This window comes from Diplotaxodon limnothrissa, linkage group LG8 (genome assembly GCF_057381915.1).
Source record: "Diplotaxodon limnothrissa isolate DT_005_m linkage group LG8, D_limnothrissa_male_GT1.1, whole genome shotgun sequence".
Classification (NCBI taxonomy): Eukaryota; Metazoa; Chordata; class Actinopteri; order Cichliformes; family Cichlidae; genus Diplotaxodon; species Diplotaxodon limnothrissa.
In genome coordinates this window covers 26,375,821-26,389,819 of record NC_140603.1, presented here as the reverse complement: position 1 = coordinate 26,389,819, position 13,999 = coordinate 26,375,821, and the positions used below count along the sequence as shown (strand labels likewise).

General features: G+C 38.3%; 1 protein-coding gene and 1 non-coding gene across 3 annotated transcripts; one reads left to right on the top strand and one right to left on the bottom strand.

Moving 5' to 3' along the window:
• Nucleotides 1–222: 222 nt before the first annotated feature.
• Nucleotides 223–294, bottom strand: trnac-gca (transfer RNA cysteine (anticodon GCA)). Its single transcript has one exon. It is a non-coding gene; the product is annotated as a tRNA-Cys (tRNA).
• Nucleotides 295–1,135: 841 nt separating this feature from the next.
• On the top strand, nucleotides 1,136–13,778 carry LOC146627044 (LIM and SH3 domain protein 1-like). 2 transcript variants are annotated; one of them, XM_085361007.1, is made up of 8 exons: nucleotides 1,136–1,301; nucleotides 2,248–2,342; nucleotides 4,575–4,659; nucleotides 8,287–8,394; nucleotides 9,775–9,882; nucleotides 12,333–12,402; nucleotides 12,479–12,570; nucleotides 13,338–13,778. In XM_085361007.1, exons 1-8 carry the CDS (start codon nucleotides 1,233–1,235, stop codon nucleotides 13,509–13,511), a joined length of 801 nt encoding a protein of 266 aa, XP_085217133.1. In that variant the 5' UTR covers nucleotides 1,136–1,232; the 3' UTR covers nucleotides 13,512–13,778. The 2 variants fall into 2 exon arrangements, with proteins under 2 accessions (XP_085217133.1, XP_085217134.1); XM_085361008.1 differs by lacking the exon at nucleotides 8,287–8,394.
• The last annotated feature ends 221 nt before the right edge of the window (nucleotides 13,779–13,999 follow it).

Below are 13,999 nucleotides of genomic sequence, written 5' to 3'. Positions count from 1 at the left end.
AGTGGTAAAACCCTCTGAAGAATTTCTTTTAGATAAGGTGGAATATAGTATTTTAAGACGCGGTGGGAAACATAAAAGCGACAAAAAGACATACGGCTACTCGTAGAGATTATGTTCGTTAAGTAAGGAATAAACTTCATATATCGCTAGGCAATCGGTGAAGTTTTCTATTACATTTATTTATACGAACGCAACGACAAAAAGTCACCAAGGAAAGAAAAGAGGGGGCACCCGGATTTGAACCGGGGACCTCTTGATCTGCAGTCAAATGCTCTACCACTGAGCTATACCCCCGATGCACGAAATAGGCCAGTTTTGGCTATATGAATATACCACATGTTCAGTACTGACACGCTGAATATACTATATAGTTGTTTCTTGCATTTACTCATAAATCCCAACATATATTATAATACACAGGTTTGTTTAGTCCGAAGCTTTCCGCTAACTTAACAATGTAAACAAAATGGCAGACCTGGTTGTAATCGAGCTTGTTTCCAGCAGAGGGCGTCAAATAAACAAAGTCGAACCGCAGTACAGTATATTATCATGTCCCCACGTAGCAGTTGGTGATATCTATTTATCATTCACGTCATCAATAGCATGGAAAATTCTTTGTTTTCTTTACTGGTTAAATTTTTGTGTTAGTGCTGTGTATGGGTTTTTTTTAAAAATAAAAAGTTGTAACCCTGTTGTTGTATAAATGTAGATATTTAGAGCTTACCGCGATAAATTTATGTTTAGAGTCGACCTTATTTATTTAAAAGCGTTATTACAGTACATTTGGATTAGTCTATGTTGTTACTCCTTTTAAGGTTATCAACCTCACTTCTCCTCAACGCTGCTGATGCTGCCTTCAAGGCATGCGAAAACCCTGTAATTTACAAAACATATTTGGACAAGCTAAAGAGGCCGCTGAATGATGCGCAATGGTTTCGTTTGTTTTGTTGTTAATTCATTTTAAGTTACTAAAAATATCATATAGAATCACATTTGACGACCATCTCGTATTAATTACTTAAACACCAGAAGTAAAATTGCTATGTCCGACGACCCGTAAAGGCAACATGAGGTCTCCGTGCTGCACAGTTGACTCCTCCTCGCCTTGGGGTCATATTAACTGAAATGCCTGCGAGAAAGCGGGAGGACGGTTCGAGTACCAGCTGCCCATTACAGGTCCTTTACTCCTGAACTTTTGGACTAGTAAACTTGTTTTTGTTTTTTCTGCAATCATGAATCCGCCCTGTGGGAGATGCAATAAACCAGTTTACCCAACAGAAAAAATAAACTGCCTTGATAAGGTAAGGTGAAACAAGTTTAAGCCCATCCACTGACCTTAATGTGATTTACTCTAATGTATGCAAAGATTTATCAGGTGAGTTTCAAGACTAACTTATACTTTCAATTTTATTATAGATATTTTAAATTTAAAATAGTTTTGTCCACTTGCAAAAGTTCTTTTTTATTCTACAGTTTTAAAAATATTTTTATGCAGTCATATCTCATGTGATGCTTTAACTGGGTGCATATTTTGTACAGTCACAACCAAGCCAAAAAAAACATGCAAAATGGAAGTCTAGATAATACACATAAAAATCAACTAGAAATTTCCAAATGTTAAAAAATTTATATCTTACATAATCAATAATAATCTATGTATCTGTGGTTTCTCAAATAGATGTACTCTGATCATTTTAGTGGAATCAGATGAATATTATTTATAATCAAGATGATCTAATCAATTTAAGGACTTAATCAAAGCAAAGTGACCTGAGTTACAGAGATGTTATCAATTCCTGATTTCTTTTGGGAAAAATGGCTTCCTGCAGGACTTTTATTTAATAATGCAAAAAATATATTTATGGGAAAGTTTATATGCATAGTGCATAGGTTTAAAAATGCACCTAATTTCACAGCATTATTTCTCACAGTCATTTTCCATTTGAACCATTTCTTATTGGAAATCTTTTAGTGAAGCGATGGGAGAAATAGAAACAGATTAGTAGGACAGCTGTGGCCTTATGTAGAGGAGTCAAGGGATTTCCCCGCTCAGAGAGAGAAAGAGAGAGAAAAAAGTTTTATTTTTTCAAATGAAAAACCATTTAATTCAATCAGCCAGTAAGAGTGAACAAGATTTCCACAGTGTTCTGTCAAAAAAGGTTAATACAGATCTAAATTTGTGTCGATGGAAATGCATTTTCTTCTAAGTTTAATACTTCAGACTTTATTTCTTCTCTTTTTTCCTAGTATTGGCACAAAGGTTGTTTCAGCTGTGAGGTCTGCAAGATGGCCTTGAGCATGACGAACTACAAAGGCTTTGAGAAGAAACCTTACTGCACTATGTGAGCGTTCACAGCATGCACCACCATGATGACTAAAACAAACACTTAAAATAGCTGGATAGCATCTGACTCTTTGTTAAGAGCTTGCAGTATATTTGAAAGAAACAAAACCGTATCTAAAATATAAAAGATGTGGTTACCTTTCCTCTGAAGCCTCAGCATTAGCATTTCAGACGTAGACGTGGTGGTTTTTTTGTTTGTTTGCTTGCTTTTTTTTGAGCCAGCCTTATTTGGATGAAAGAGTCAAGTGCTAAGTTATGAGGAAACGCTAGCAAGCTTGTTCAGAAAGCTGCATCCTTTTTTTTTTTTTTTGCGCCTGTCCCGTTTGGCTCTTTTGCCATCAGAATTGTTGTCTAAAGGCAAAGAAAGATGCCCAACGGATTTACTTTACCAAATTGACCATCCCAGCCTTGCCGTAATGGTCCATTTGATTCACCTTTTATTGTTTATTTTATTTTCACTTACTGAATACGGGACAGACTTGACTGGGGGAAAGAAGGGGAGAAAGAAAGAGGGAAAGAGAAACAGCTGAGAAGAGGGACGGGGGAGAAGGGCAAAAGACAAAAACCAACAGAACGGGCAGAAAAAAAAGAAAAAGAAAAAAAAATACATATATCGATCACCTGGATCACCTGCTGAGAAAGAAAAAAGAAAACAAGCAGAAGAGAACAAGAGTAATAGAATAAACAACATCACAATGATATATGGGAATATGACAGTAAATACTAAATATTAAACATTATTGTGCAGCACATAAGATCAACAGAACACAGTGTGCTTTGAGGTAGGAGCCAAAAAGAGTGTAGTTTGTGGGTGTGATCACCCGTGTGTACACCTGTGAGCATGGACGCGCTTGTTTTTTTAAAAGGTTCCTTCATGTAATGATCTGCTAGAGGGTGTGGGGGGGGCCACAGCCCCGTCCTCCAGGGCATGAAGCAGGTATGGAGGAGATCAAATCTCCAGACATCCAGAGGCCCCCAGAACACAAGAGACCAAGGAAGAAAGCTGCATCCTTACACTGTAGAGGTGATCCACACAGACACTGTGTGTGCTAACTAGTGCCAAGTAACTGACTAATAAATTATAGAATTTCATTCACTGAATTTGAAGCACAGATTTCTTGGACAGGCTGTGCTTTGCAGCATGCCATATTATAAGTCAGATATTATGAGTTTGCATTAACACACGAGGTCCAGAAGTACAGTTCAGTAATGCCGATTACTGGAGGTGAGGCCTACAGTATCAGCTATGGGCTAGGTGTTGGCACACCTGTCAGTCAAAGGGCTCAACTACTTTAGGCCTCAACAAAATCCAAATGAGTGATTTCTTGGGGAAAAAAATCCACTGTACAGTAATCATAAAAGGCGAATATTGTAAGTTTATTGCTGAATTTGGACATTTTAACATGGGAGTCACTTTTGGAGCCAGAATAAAATGGCCTTTAGAGACACTAGTTTTTGACGTTTCACTTTTTCAGCTCCTTTAGGTTACTGCTTGTTATTAAGTAACATTAGCGTCAATCAAAATCAGTTCATTACGCAACTATAGCCACAAAATTATAATACGTAGCATTATAGGAATTATTTACTACGGCCTTTTTTTCTATTATCTGTGCAAGGTGATTGAACAGGTTTGGTTGTTTCATCATTAACAAATCTACCACATGAGCAGAAGTTAAATTCTGAAGCAGTTGAGCAGGAGAAGCTGCAGGCAGCATGTGGAAGTGATGGAAAAGAGAAGTGTGAGCAGACAGATTGAATCATGTGATTCCAGTCATTCCTAAAGATTGACGTGAGATTAGAAATTTGCTGTCCGACTGTTATTAAACAGCAACCCGGGTTCATCTATTGTGCTCTTTACATAATATTATAAGGCACAAATTATTTGCAGAATGAACAAATTAATCAGTTCATTCAATTCAGTTTGACAACAGTTTGCTTCTCCTGAAAATCAAATATTGCAAAAAACAAAGCAGCCAAGCATAAAGCCATTGAACATCCATAGGAAGAAGACATTCAGCAAAACCTGAACTAAAATGTACGGAAAAACTCTATCAGCCAATCATATTGTTGGGCTGGATTTCATAGAAGATTGCTGTTATGTTGTAGGACTTTGGTTAACACCAATCAATCTAATCATGGTCTTGCTGCTTAACTGGATAGATGGGTGGATGAATGCATGATGTGAATCTTCATTTATCTAATTTCTTCCCTTCTGTTTTTTTTTTTTCAGGCATTACCCCAAAACCTCCTTCACCATAGTGACCGACACCCCCGAGAATCTGCGTCTCAAACAACAGAGCATGCTTAATAGTCAGGTGAGACTTTAGCAGTTCAGGCCTATCTCTGCCATCATTTACATCTTGGTCTTGACCAGCAGAGAAAGGAGATACTGTTTGCAAGCTCACTGCAGCAACATCGCTTGGTGTTACATATCTGTCAGTCCTGATTGCCTCTTTTCCGTCATCACAGTGTTGAAGGTGGTGCGAGAAATAACAGTTCTGCTTTGGTGTCTTTGATAACCAGATATGCCAGGGAACTAAATGTTACACTGTAAAAGCTGGGCATTTTAAAAGAAGTTGCTTTGGCTCATGTTTTATTAAAATTAGCCCTGAATTTTCCGCCATGGCCCTCACACTGTCACTGAGAGCAGTGATTCCAACTTTGGTGGCAGCAATTGTTTGGAGCTGTGCTGATGTCAGCTTTTTTGGCACCAGCATCAGTCTTTTTAAAGGTGGAAATAAGTGGAGCTTTTTCTAGGTTAAGCACTGGCAACAGCAACCCATTGGTGGAAAAGTTCTATATATATATCTCCTTCACTCAGCTCGGTATCAGAGCAGGAGATCAGGACGCAGATCTTGGCTCTGCTCTCATGACAATTGGATTCCTTTGATTAAATCAAAGGTACCCTTTGATGAGTTACTTAAGTAAGGACATGGTAGCTTCATTTTGAGACTCTACTTTTACAACATGAGCCAATCTGACATTCGTGAAGTTCAAATGCGTTTCGTCAGGAACTCTTGTAAATGATCAGAGGTTTGAGAGCATTTTTAAAAATACTCTCAGATCCAGTCTCCTTTTAGCCTCTGATGTGGTACCGGCCTCCTTTTCCCTGCCATCCCTGTTCTTAAGCTCTAATCTAATCACACTGTTCATGCCAACATGTTCTAACCTGATCAAAGAGATAAGTCCTGCACGTCACGCAAAATTAAAGAGATTCCTTCACAGATTAAACTTTAGGGATCATCTTGCCACTCAGCATTTTGAGGTGAAGCTTCTCTTCCCTTTTAAAAGGATGAAAAAAGTTAGGCAATCCACTCACGACTGCATTTCTGCAAGACCCGTGCAGACCTGTATTTGTTAGACAGAATATCGAAATTTGCAGAGAATAGTTAAATTTAGTTAACTGAACACAGCATAACCTTTTATCAGTTCACGTTTCCTGTTTATCAGGAAATGGTTTCTATAGCAAAGTATTCATGCACACTTGCACATTTGTTTTGAAATTTTCAAGTGCTTTAAAAAAAATGCATAAGCTGGTGAATGGTATTTTTTCAGTTCTTAAGAAAAGTGAGGGGTACTTGTCAAAGTCTGACTTGCATAGGCCCATATGCTCCAAAATCAGTGTCCTCCTTGGTCATACTAAAGTGTTTACTGCAGATGCACTAAGGTGCTATTCACAGAATCATTAACATGAGCTTGGTTGTTATTACAATAAATTAACAGCAATGTGGGTGTTTCACTTCTTAATTACCGAACTGTATGACTGGATTTTACATATAAATATGTAAAATGAATATAGCTGAGGGGGCACAGTTAGCTTTTTGGATGGTCCTCGACCCCTACCCCCATTCATAATGTCAGCAGTTAAGCTAAACCAATTGCGTAGGTATGCAGAACGCTAATCTGCATTGCCAAGAAAAATCATCCAAGTGAAAAATGTGAATTTTGTGAATTATTTAATACATAAACTGTTTCTGAAAAGAGAGGACACAGTTTTAAATGTAACTTTTACAATGCAATAAACAATGCAAAGGTCTTATAATGGCTGAAAAAATCTTAAAGGTTGCAGTAACACAGCAGAAACCATTACACGTGTATTAAGGTACATGAAACCATTTGATATTTTTGTAGCTTCATTGATGTCATCTATAAATGCATCAAACAGTATTGACTTTCAGTGCTGCTACTCTGTTTCCTTTGTCATCGCCTTGCTATTTTCAAGTGTTTCTGTGTCAACATGTGGTAATAAATCAAAAACATTCATGGTAAATATTAGCACATCTGTTTGATGAGAGGCACTGTGACCTACATCTGCCCAGTTCACTGAGGTTTGTGAGCATTCACTTATGCACAGCTCTTTTAAGGTCCCCATCACAACAATTCACCTGGGCTGAAGTGTAACCTTGACTGGGTCATTCCCTTCTTTTGTAGATTTGCTGCTGTGCTTGCAATCATTGTCCTATTGCATGACCAAATGTTGACTAAGCTTTAGCTGTCAGCCACATGGCCTCACTTTTGACTCTAGAATACTCTGGTATACAGAGTTCATGGTCGACTCAGTGACTGCCCAGGTCCTGTGGTTGCAAAACCTCATGATGTGTAAGGTATATGTGGTGCTTGTTTGGTTTGCTGTTCTTTATGGCTCCATTTCCACTTTGTTCTCCTCTGTCAAAAGCACATTGTTACAAAAGTCTTGCAGTTCGTTCAGATGCAGCTTTGCAAACCTAAACCATAATGCCAAGTAGGGCTGAGTGATAAGAGGAAATGTACCTGTTGGGAGGGGAGATTGATGATGCAGTCGCAGCGTGTGGGAGAAAAAACTGAATTACGTGCAGACAGCTTAATATTGCCATAGCCATTTATACTGGATGGTTATGATAAAGCCATTTTAACCATCATAGTGGGAAAAATTTGCGATACATTAAGTTTATTTGGTATATTGTCTACTGCCATGTAGAGGCTTTGTCTAACCAACTCTTCCAAACAAGCAAAAAAATGTTTCACCTTTTTTCTAATTTTGCTGTTATGAATTTTATTATTTAACATGTTTACTGAGGTGTGTAGGCTCTGATATATAACTCTTGTTTTCTTTTTTTATTTCTCTGAGCACAGTCTAATTTGGGGGGAATTTGCTGGGAAATCCACCCCCGGGAAGTGCGGAAACTTTTTGACGATCAGTTAATTAAGTGTATTTGATTAGCAGCACTTGGCTGCAACTTACACTCTTAATTCATATGGACACAGTAAGGCTGTACTGAGTTTTTCTGGTTTTCTATTTTTTCAAAGGATTGAGTCCTATAAAAAATGTGACTGTCTTTTATTTTTTATTCCACTAGATTCCTTTTAAGCTGTCTCTTTGAACAGTTAGTCTCTAAATAAACAAGCACCTGATGAAACAGGACAAACACGCCAAGAGCGGCTGTATTTTTGGTTAGCAATTTAATCTGTCGTTTCATTTCAACACGGCTGTTATAACAGCATGATCAAATTTACACCACCACCCCTCCCGTTCTGCGCTTTACTCATCAAACCAGCCCAGTTCATTGTTTATAACCATAAAAGTCTCTGCAGTCAAGCTCTCTTACCGAGGAGGCATATTCCTCATAGCAACATCATGACTCACTTATGTTTGCATGTCTGCGTGAGTTCGCGGGGATCTCAGATTTACTTTCAAATAAACATGCAGGCATGGAATAAGTTTGCAAGTGTTTCCTTGAGGTTTTAAGCTTCAAAAACTCTCACCAAAAGGCCATTTAAAGCCCTGCATGAATCAGTTTTTGTATATTTTTGATTAAAATGCAGTAAAAGTGTTTAACATGATCATTTTAGCAAGTATAACCCTTTAGAATTGAGAATTTAAGCCAAAGCATTGCCCTAAGCTCCTTTGTCTAAGTTAAAAACATTAAAATGAACAATAAAGACTGATGAATGAAAATTTACAGGCGCTCTATAAGGAGGAGTTTGAAAAGAACAAGGGGAAAGGTTTCAGCGCCGTGGCTGACACTCCAGAGATGCAGAGAGTGAAGAAGACACAGGACCAGATCAGTAACGTATGCTCGGTCCACCTTAAAGACCACCAAGAATCGAATTCTCCGATAACATCTCCATTTATCCATTACCTCTCCAATTATAACAAATGATCTTCCTTCTTTTTTTCCCTCCTTCTTTAAAACATTATTGAAGGTTGTGATGCGGCTTTGCTATCTGCATGTCTGCATGTCTGCATGGGCTTCCATACCATCTTATTCTTTACATGTAAAAGTCTTTGTTAATCTCCTTTGTTGGCTTTGATTCAGTGCTGCATTCAGGTTGTGCTACATTTGAGATGAAATGAAAAATAATAATAATCCCAGGAAGTTAGGCAGGTGTGCCTTGCAAAATAATAAAAGCATAGATGAAAAGTTCTAAAGAGATATCTGCTTAGTTTACAAGCTTCACTAAAATGTAAGCATTTGCAAAATGTCTTAGATTTTCCACTTCAGGCTGCAAAGAAGCCATGAAAAGAACTATTTTCTTTTAGTGTGCATGGTAGACGGGCTGCAGGATTGGATTTTTTGTTGCTGTAATAACAGATCGTTGTAACAGTAAAACGATGCACAGTGTAACTGAATGCGGCTTCATTTTAAAACTCGACTTCCGTGGCTTTAGCTGATGTCAAAGATAAAACAATGCATGCATTCGATATGTAACAAAGCTAACTGTTTCCTTCCACTTGTGTCATTTAACTTGTTTAATGTTTAAAGAAATATTGGATCATTGTTGGGAATGTGACCATTCACTTTCTTGGTCAGAGGCAGATAAAAAGATTGACAACACTCTCATGTCCGTATGCTAATAATGAACCACCAGCCAGTTGGCTTAGTTTAACCATTAGGCCTCTTAATATCAATAACATTACCCCCTAAGAGCTGCAGATTCGTTTTTCCACTGTTTTCACAGAGAAAGTGTTCACTAGTCAACCTTATACATGCTTGAAGAGGAATTTGGGGGACAGACCCAACAGTTAACGACTGTTAGCGGCTTCATATTAACTGCTTTAAACCGTCCTCATAAAATCTAGTCAATAACAGCTCTAAGTCTGTAAGGCCAAAAGGAAAGATATAGACCTTTGCAGTTAAACCTTATAGCAATAAGGAAAGTCAGTACACACAGATGTTATTGTACCTGGGCTACAATGCAACCAAGATTGATGCAAAAGAAAGGAAGCACAGCATTGCTACATATTTTTTAGTCATAGTAATTTCAAGTGGTATCTCCATCTTTTCAAAAAAAAAAAAAAAAGGCATTCGGTTGGATTTTAATAACAGATACAGCTCAGTCCTGATACACAAAGAGAGTGGAGTTAATTTTTTTAGAATAATTTTTACCAAGAAAGCAGTTTTTTCTTTAAACTTCAAGTTATTCTTCTAAAATAACTCTGAAATTTGCAGGCCCTTTACAAGGAGGAGTTTGAGAAGAACAAGGGGAAAGGTTTCAGTGTGGTGGTCGATACTCCAGAGATGCAGAGAGTGAAGAAGACACAGGATCAGATCAGTAACGTAAGTGCAGTCATGTTGTCAGACTCCTTCAATATCTTCTAATAGAACTTTTGTATCTTCAGTTTGCTCTTCACTTGCAAAAATAAGGGAAAACTGCTGGATGTTTGGCCTTGACTGTCAAACATCTGGTATGCATCTCACTATGGCAACATTTTTCAGTTCCAGAAGGATGTCATAGACAGATGCAAGCAGCAAGTCTGCAGATGTTAAAAAAGGCATTTTAGTTTTCAAAGAAGAAAACGAGAAAGTCCAGATCAGGATTGTAGATTTGCTGATGGCTTCAGCATACAAAGCAGAGAACATGTTGCTGCAAAGAGCAGCAAAAGATGTCAAGAGTACAACCCTGCAGAGACACACAGGCACATTTCAGGCATTTCTCTCCATCCACTGAGGAACAGCTGCCCTATATGGTCAAAGTCTCTCAGCTGTGGACACAAAGGGAACCGCTATCCACACACACATACACACAAACTTTCTCTTCCTCTCTCATGAGAGCACTAGTTGTAGAAAGGAATCATGGGTGATAAGCTGTGTGTCAAAGGGGCAATCTATTATTTTTGTCCACTGGTATTAGTATGAGTCTTTTTCTCATTTCTCCACCCTCACTTCCCACTTTAAAAACAATCCCTTTCCTCCAGTTTTATTCCCACAAATTCCTGTTTCTGTTTACTCCTCTCGAGGTTTCTTGAGGTCACAGGAGGCTGCTCCTTCTCTTCCTTAAGCAACATCCAGTTTCCTCTAAGTACTAGACCCAGAGTTGTTTTTATTCTTGGGGGACATACTGTATGTTGCACAAGCAACATACCAAACTAACAACAGAATAAGTTCAACACATATAAAGTTCAAGAATCTTTGAGTTGCTTTGTGTCACTGAATACCCCATCACCAGCAGCTTCTGTTGGAAAACGCTGAAAAAAGCAGTTTTTAAAAATAAGTTGCTTTCAGACAGTTAGACCAAAAAAGGCAAATACAATTTACTGCATATAAAAGCTCAGCCAGTGATGTCACTAGGTCATTAGTGAAATTCTGTTTTAAAGCCTCAACTTGAATATTTTTGGCGTAGCTATGTTGGTTTATTTATTTTTTTAATCAGTGAGGGGTAGATCTCCATGACATATGACAGTGATCTGTCATCAGTATTAGTCTGAATGCCAACATAATTGACAGCGTAAACACATTGTTTTATTAAATAATATGTCAAATTAGCGATTGAGACTATAAACATATTAGACAAGTGTCACAACTTGGCTCATAAGGCCATGGCAAAAAGGTTGACACACCGCTTGCCAATATAAACATTATTTATTAAACCTAATTAAACAACTGAAATAGAAACTATTGACATTTGCAAATCAATGGCCTCAGTGACGTAGGGTGTAGATGAGTGAGGACATGTAAGCAAGTGAATGTATGTGTGTGTGCAAAAACAAGTGCTATCTAGGGTGTGATGGTCACAAGGAGCAGGAGGGAAAAAGAGATTGCCAGCTCTAGATTTATAGCCTGGGAACAGCTGGCCATCACAAACCCTCCTCTGCCCACCAGCGACATCAAAACAAATGAGAAAACCTAAAATAGTTGATTCTGTTCATCTAAAACGTTTCTCCCACTGAAAACGCTACATCCAGATGAACATAATCAACGTTTTTTGAGATTTCCTTAACTAGATGATTGAACGTGCATCAAGACAAATGTGAAAAGGTTGAAAACAAGAGTCAGGGGTCGTCACACGTCTTTACTAACCACAAAGATAAACTGAAGTGTACGACTGCATTTGCAACTTCCTTTTGCAACCAGTGGAGAGAAACATAATTATTGATAAGTGTAAGACGCACCAAAAGAAGCTTCTAGGACATGCTGTTAGTACAGGTAACTGCGCAGCAAGTTTGATAATGCCATTAAAAAAAGCTTCAAAACGCACAAACATGGCAAAGCGGTCCAGTTCAGAGGACCCTAACTATAACCCTAACCCTGTTATTGGAAGTGAAACCTTGAAGACAGCTTTTGGCTACAAGCACACCTGCACATCAAAGTGATTCCCTGTTATATCCAAATGAATGAATTAAAAATAATTTGCTGTTTATTTAATGAAGGAAAAAACAGTTCTCTGTATTGGGCTATAAACATGGTATTTAATGATATAAAGGTCAGCATTTTTAACATGGGAGCCTGTGGGGGCTTTTTGAGCCACTCTCAAGTGAAACTAATGTGACAGTGGTTGAAAGGAGCAAGTGGGCTGCAACTACTGAAAATAGACAAATAAAAGCAGACACTAAATAGATGTGGGTCTTTCTCTCTCTGCGTCTGTGGCTGCAATATCCACTCGTCATCTCTCAGCACCTCCTAAAATGGTGAGCTGCTTCTCACAGTGGGAGGGTTTGCTGAGGCTGAACCGTCAAATGTGAAAGCTTAGCACCCCCGTGTGGATTTAACATGTGTGCATGTGTGTGCAGATAAAGTACCATGAAGAATTTGAGAAGAGCAAGATTCGAAGTGACGCGCCTCCTCCGGAAAATAGGCAAGGTGAGACAGATCCTTACACAGGGACTTTATAACAGTTTTCCCTTTAAATGTGTGTATGAACTGTGTGTGTGTTTAGACTATGAGGACCAGCCATCCAACCCTGTCAGTGACTTTGGTCAGTCTGCTGGACAAATGCGTACTGCTGCTGTAGCACCACACAGTGGAGGGGTAAGAACAATACATAAGCAAACGTATGCCCAAAAGTATGTGGACACATACATTACACCTGTGTGCATGCTCTCTTTTAAGATGGGCCTCATTCTGTGGGTACATCAATCATCTGGAGAGATTCCTCCAGAGGTTGAATCTGCAGGGATTCACTATGAATGTTGATTGATAAGGCCTGGCTTCCAGTTCAACCAAATCTATTTTATACCAGAATAGAAAACCAGGTTTTTATGGATGTGACTGTGTAGACTGGGTAATATGTTGACCAAAAAAGCCACAAGAAGAAACACAAGCTGTTGCACAAAATTATATTTTCTATACACGTCATTTCAAGTGTGCTCCCACATTTTAATAGTAAAGAAAGGTGTCTACACACTTTGGCTCATACCCTATATTTGTGTGAAATGTTTTTCAAGCTTTTTTAAATTTTCTCTTGTCTCCTGCAGCAATAACACAGATCCCGGATACTATCAATTCATAAAACACAGCTGTAGTTTTTAATCTTTCACCATAGGTGTGAATGCTCACAGTTTTAGACTTTAGATTTGATTAACTATAAACACAGCAAGCTCTAGTGAACTAATATTAAAACTTCTTGCCATGTATTACATTTGCTTCTGTTTATTTTTCCTGTAGGGAAATTAAATTCAAATGTATCCTGGTAGACTGTGTGCTCTTTATGTTCTTATCTGCTATATCAGTGTGTCTGCATGTCTGACTGGTTCTGTTCATTCATCTCTTCTCTGTGTGTGTTTCCGCTCATTCAGAAGCGCTACCAGGCCATGTACAGCTACATGGCAGCTGAAGCGGATGAGCTTTCTCTGCAGGAAGGTGATCTGATCTTAGATGTGGAGCCGATAGATGAGGGATGGGTGTTCGGCTTTAACCAGCGCACTGGGCAGCGGGGCATGCTTCCTGCTAACTATGTACGACCTGTGTGAAACAAACAGTTCTGCCCAGCAGATATTCAGAGATCCACCTCCTGCCCTGTGGATCTGCTGCCCGCACCTGCAATCAGGCTTTAAAAATCACCTTTTTGCAAATGAAATATTGCATTTAAAAAGCATCCCTGCCTGGTTCTGCTTTGCATTTTTTCCATAAATGTAATTTTCAAATCGTATGATGGGGCTCTGCTTATGGTTTCTTTGACTTCCATGAAGAATAAATATTGATAATAAAGCTTTTATGTTTGTAAGGTCAAAGGAGAAAGGAGGAAAGGAAACAAATTCACAATAAAACCCATTCATCTTCAGATTTACTAATTATTTATATTTTTGAAGGGTAACATTTACTAGCACAGAACCCACTCTTAGAGTAGAATGTTATCCAGTGTATTTTTAAAGCTACAATTACTTATATTTTTACAATTGCTTATGCTTTTATTTTGCAACATTTTCCACTCTTAAAGTGATAACAAAAAAAAGCTACA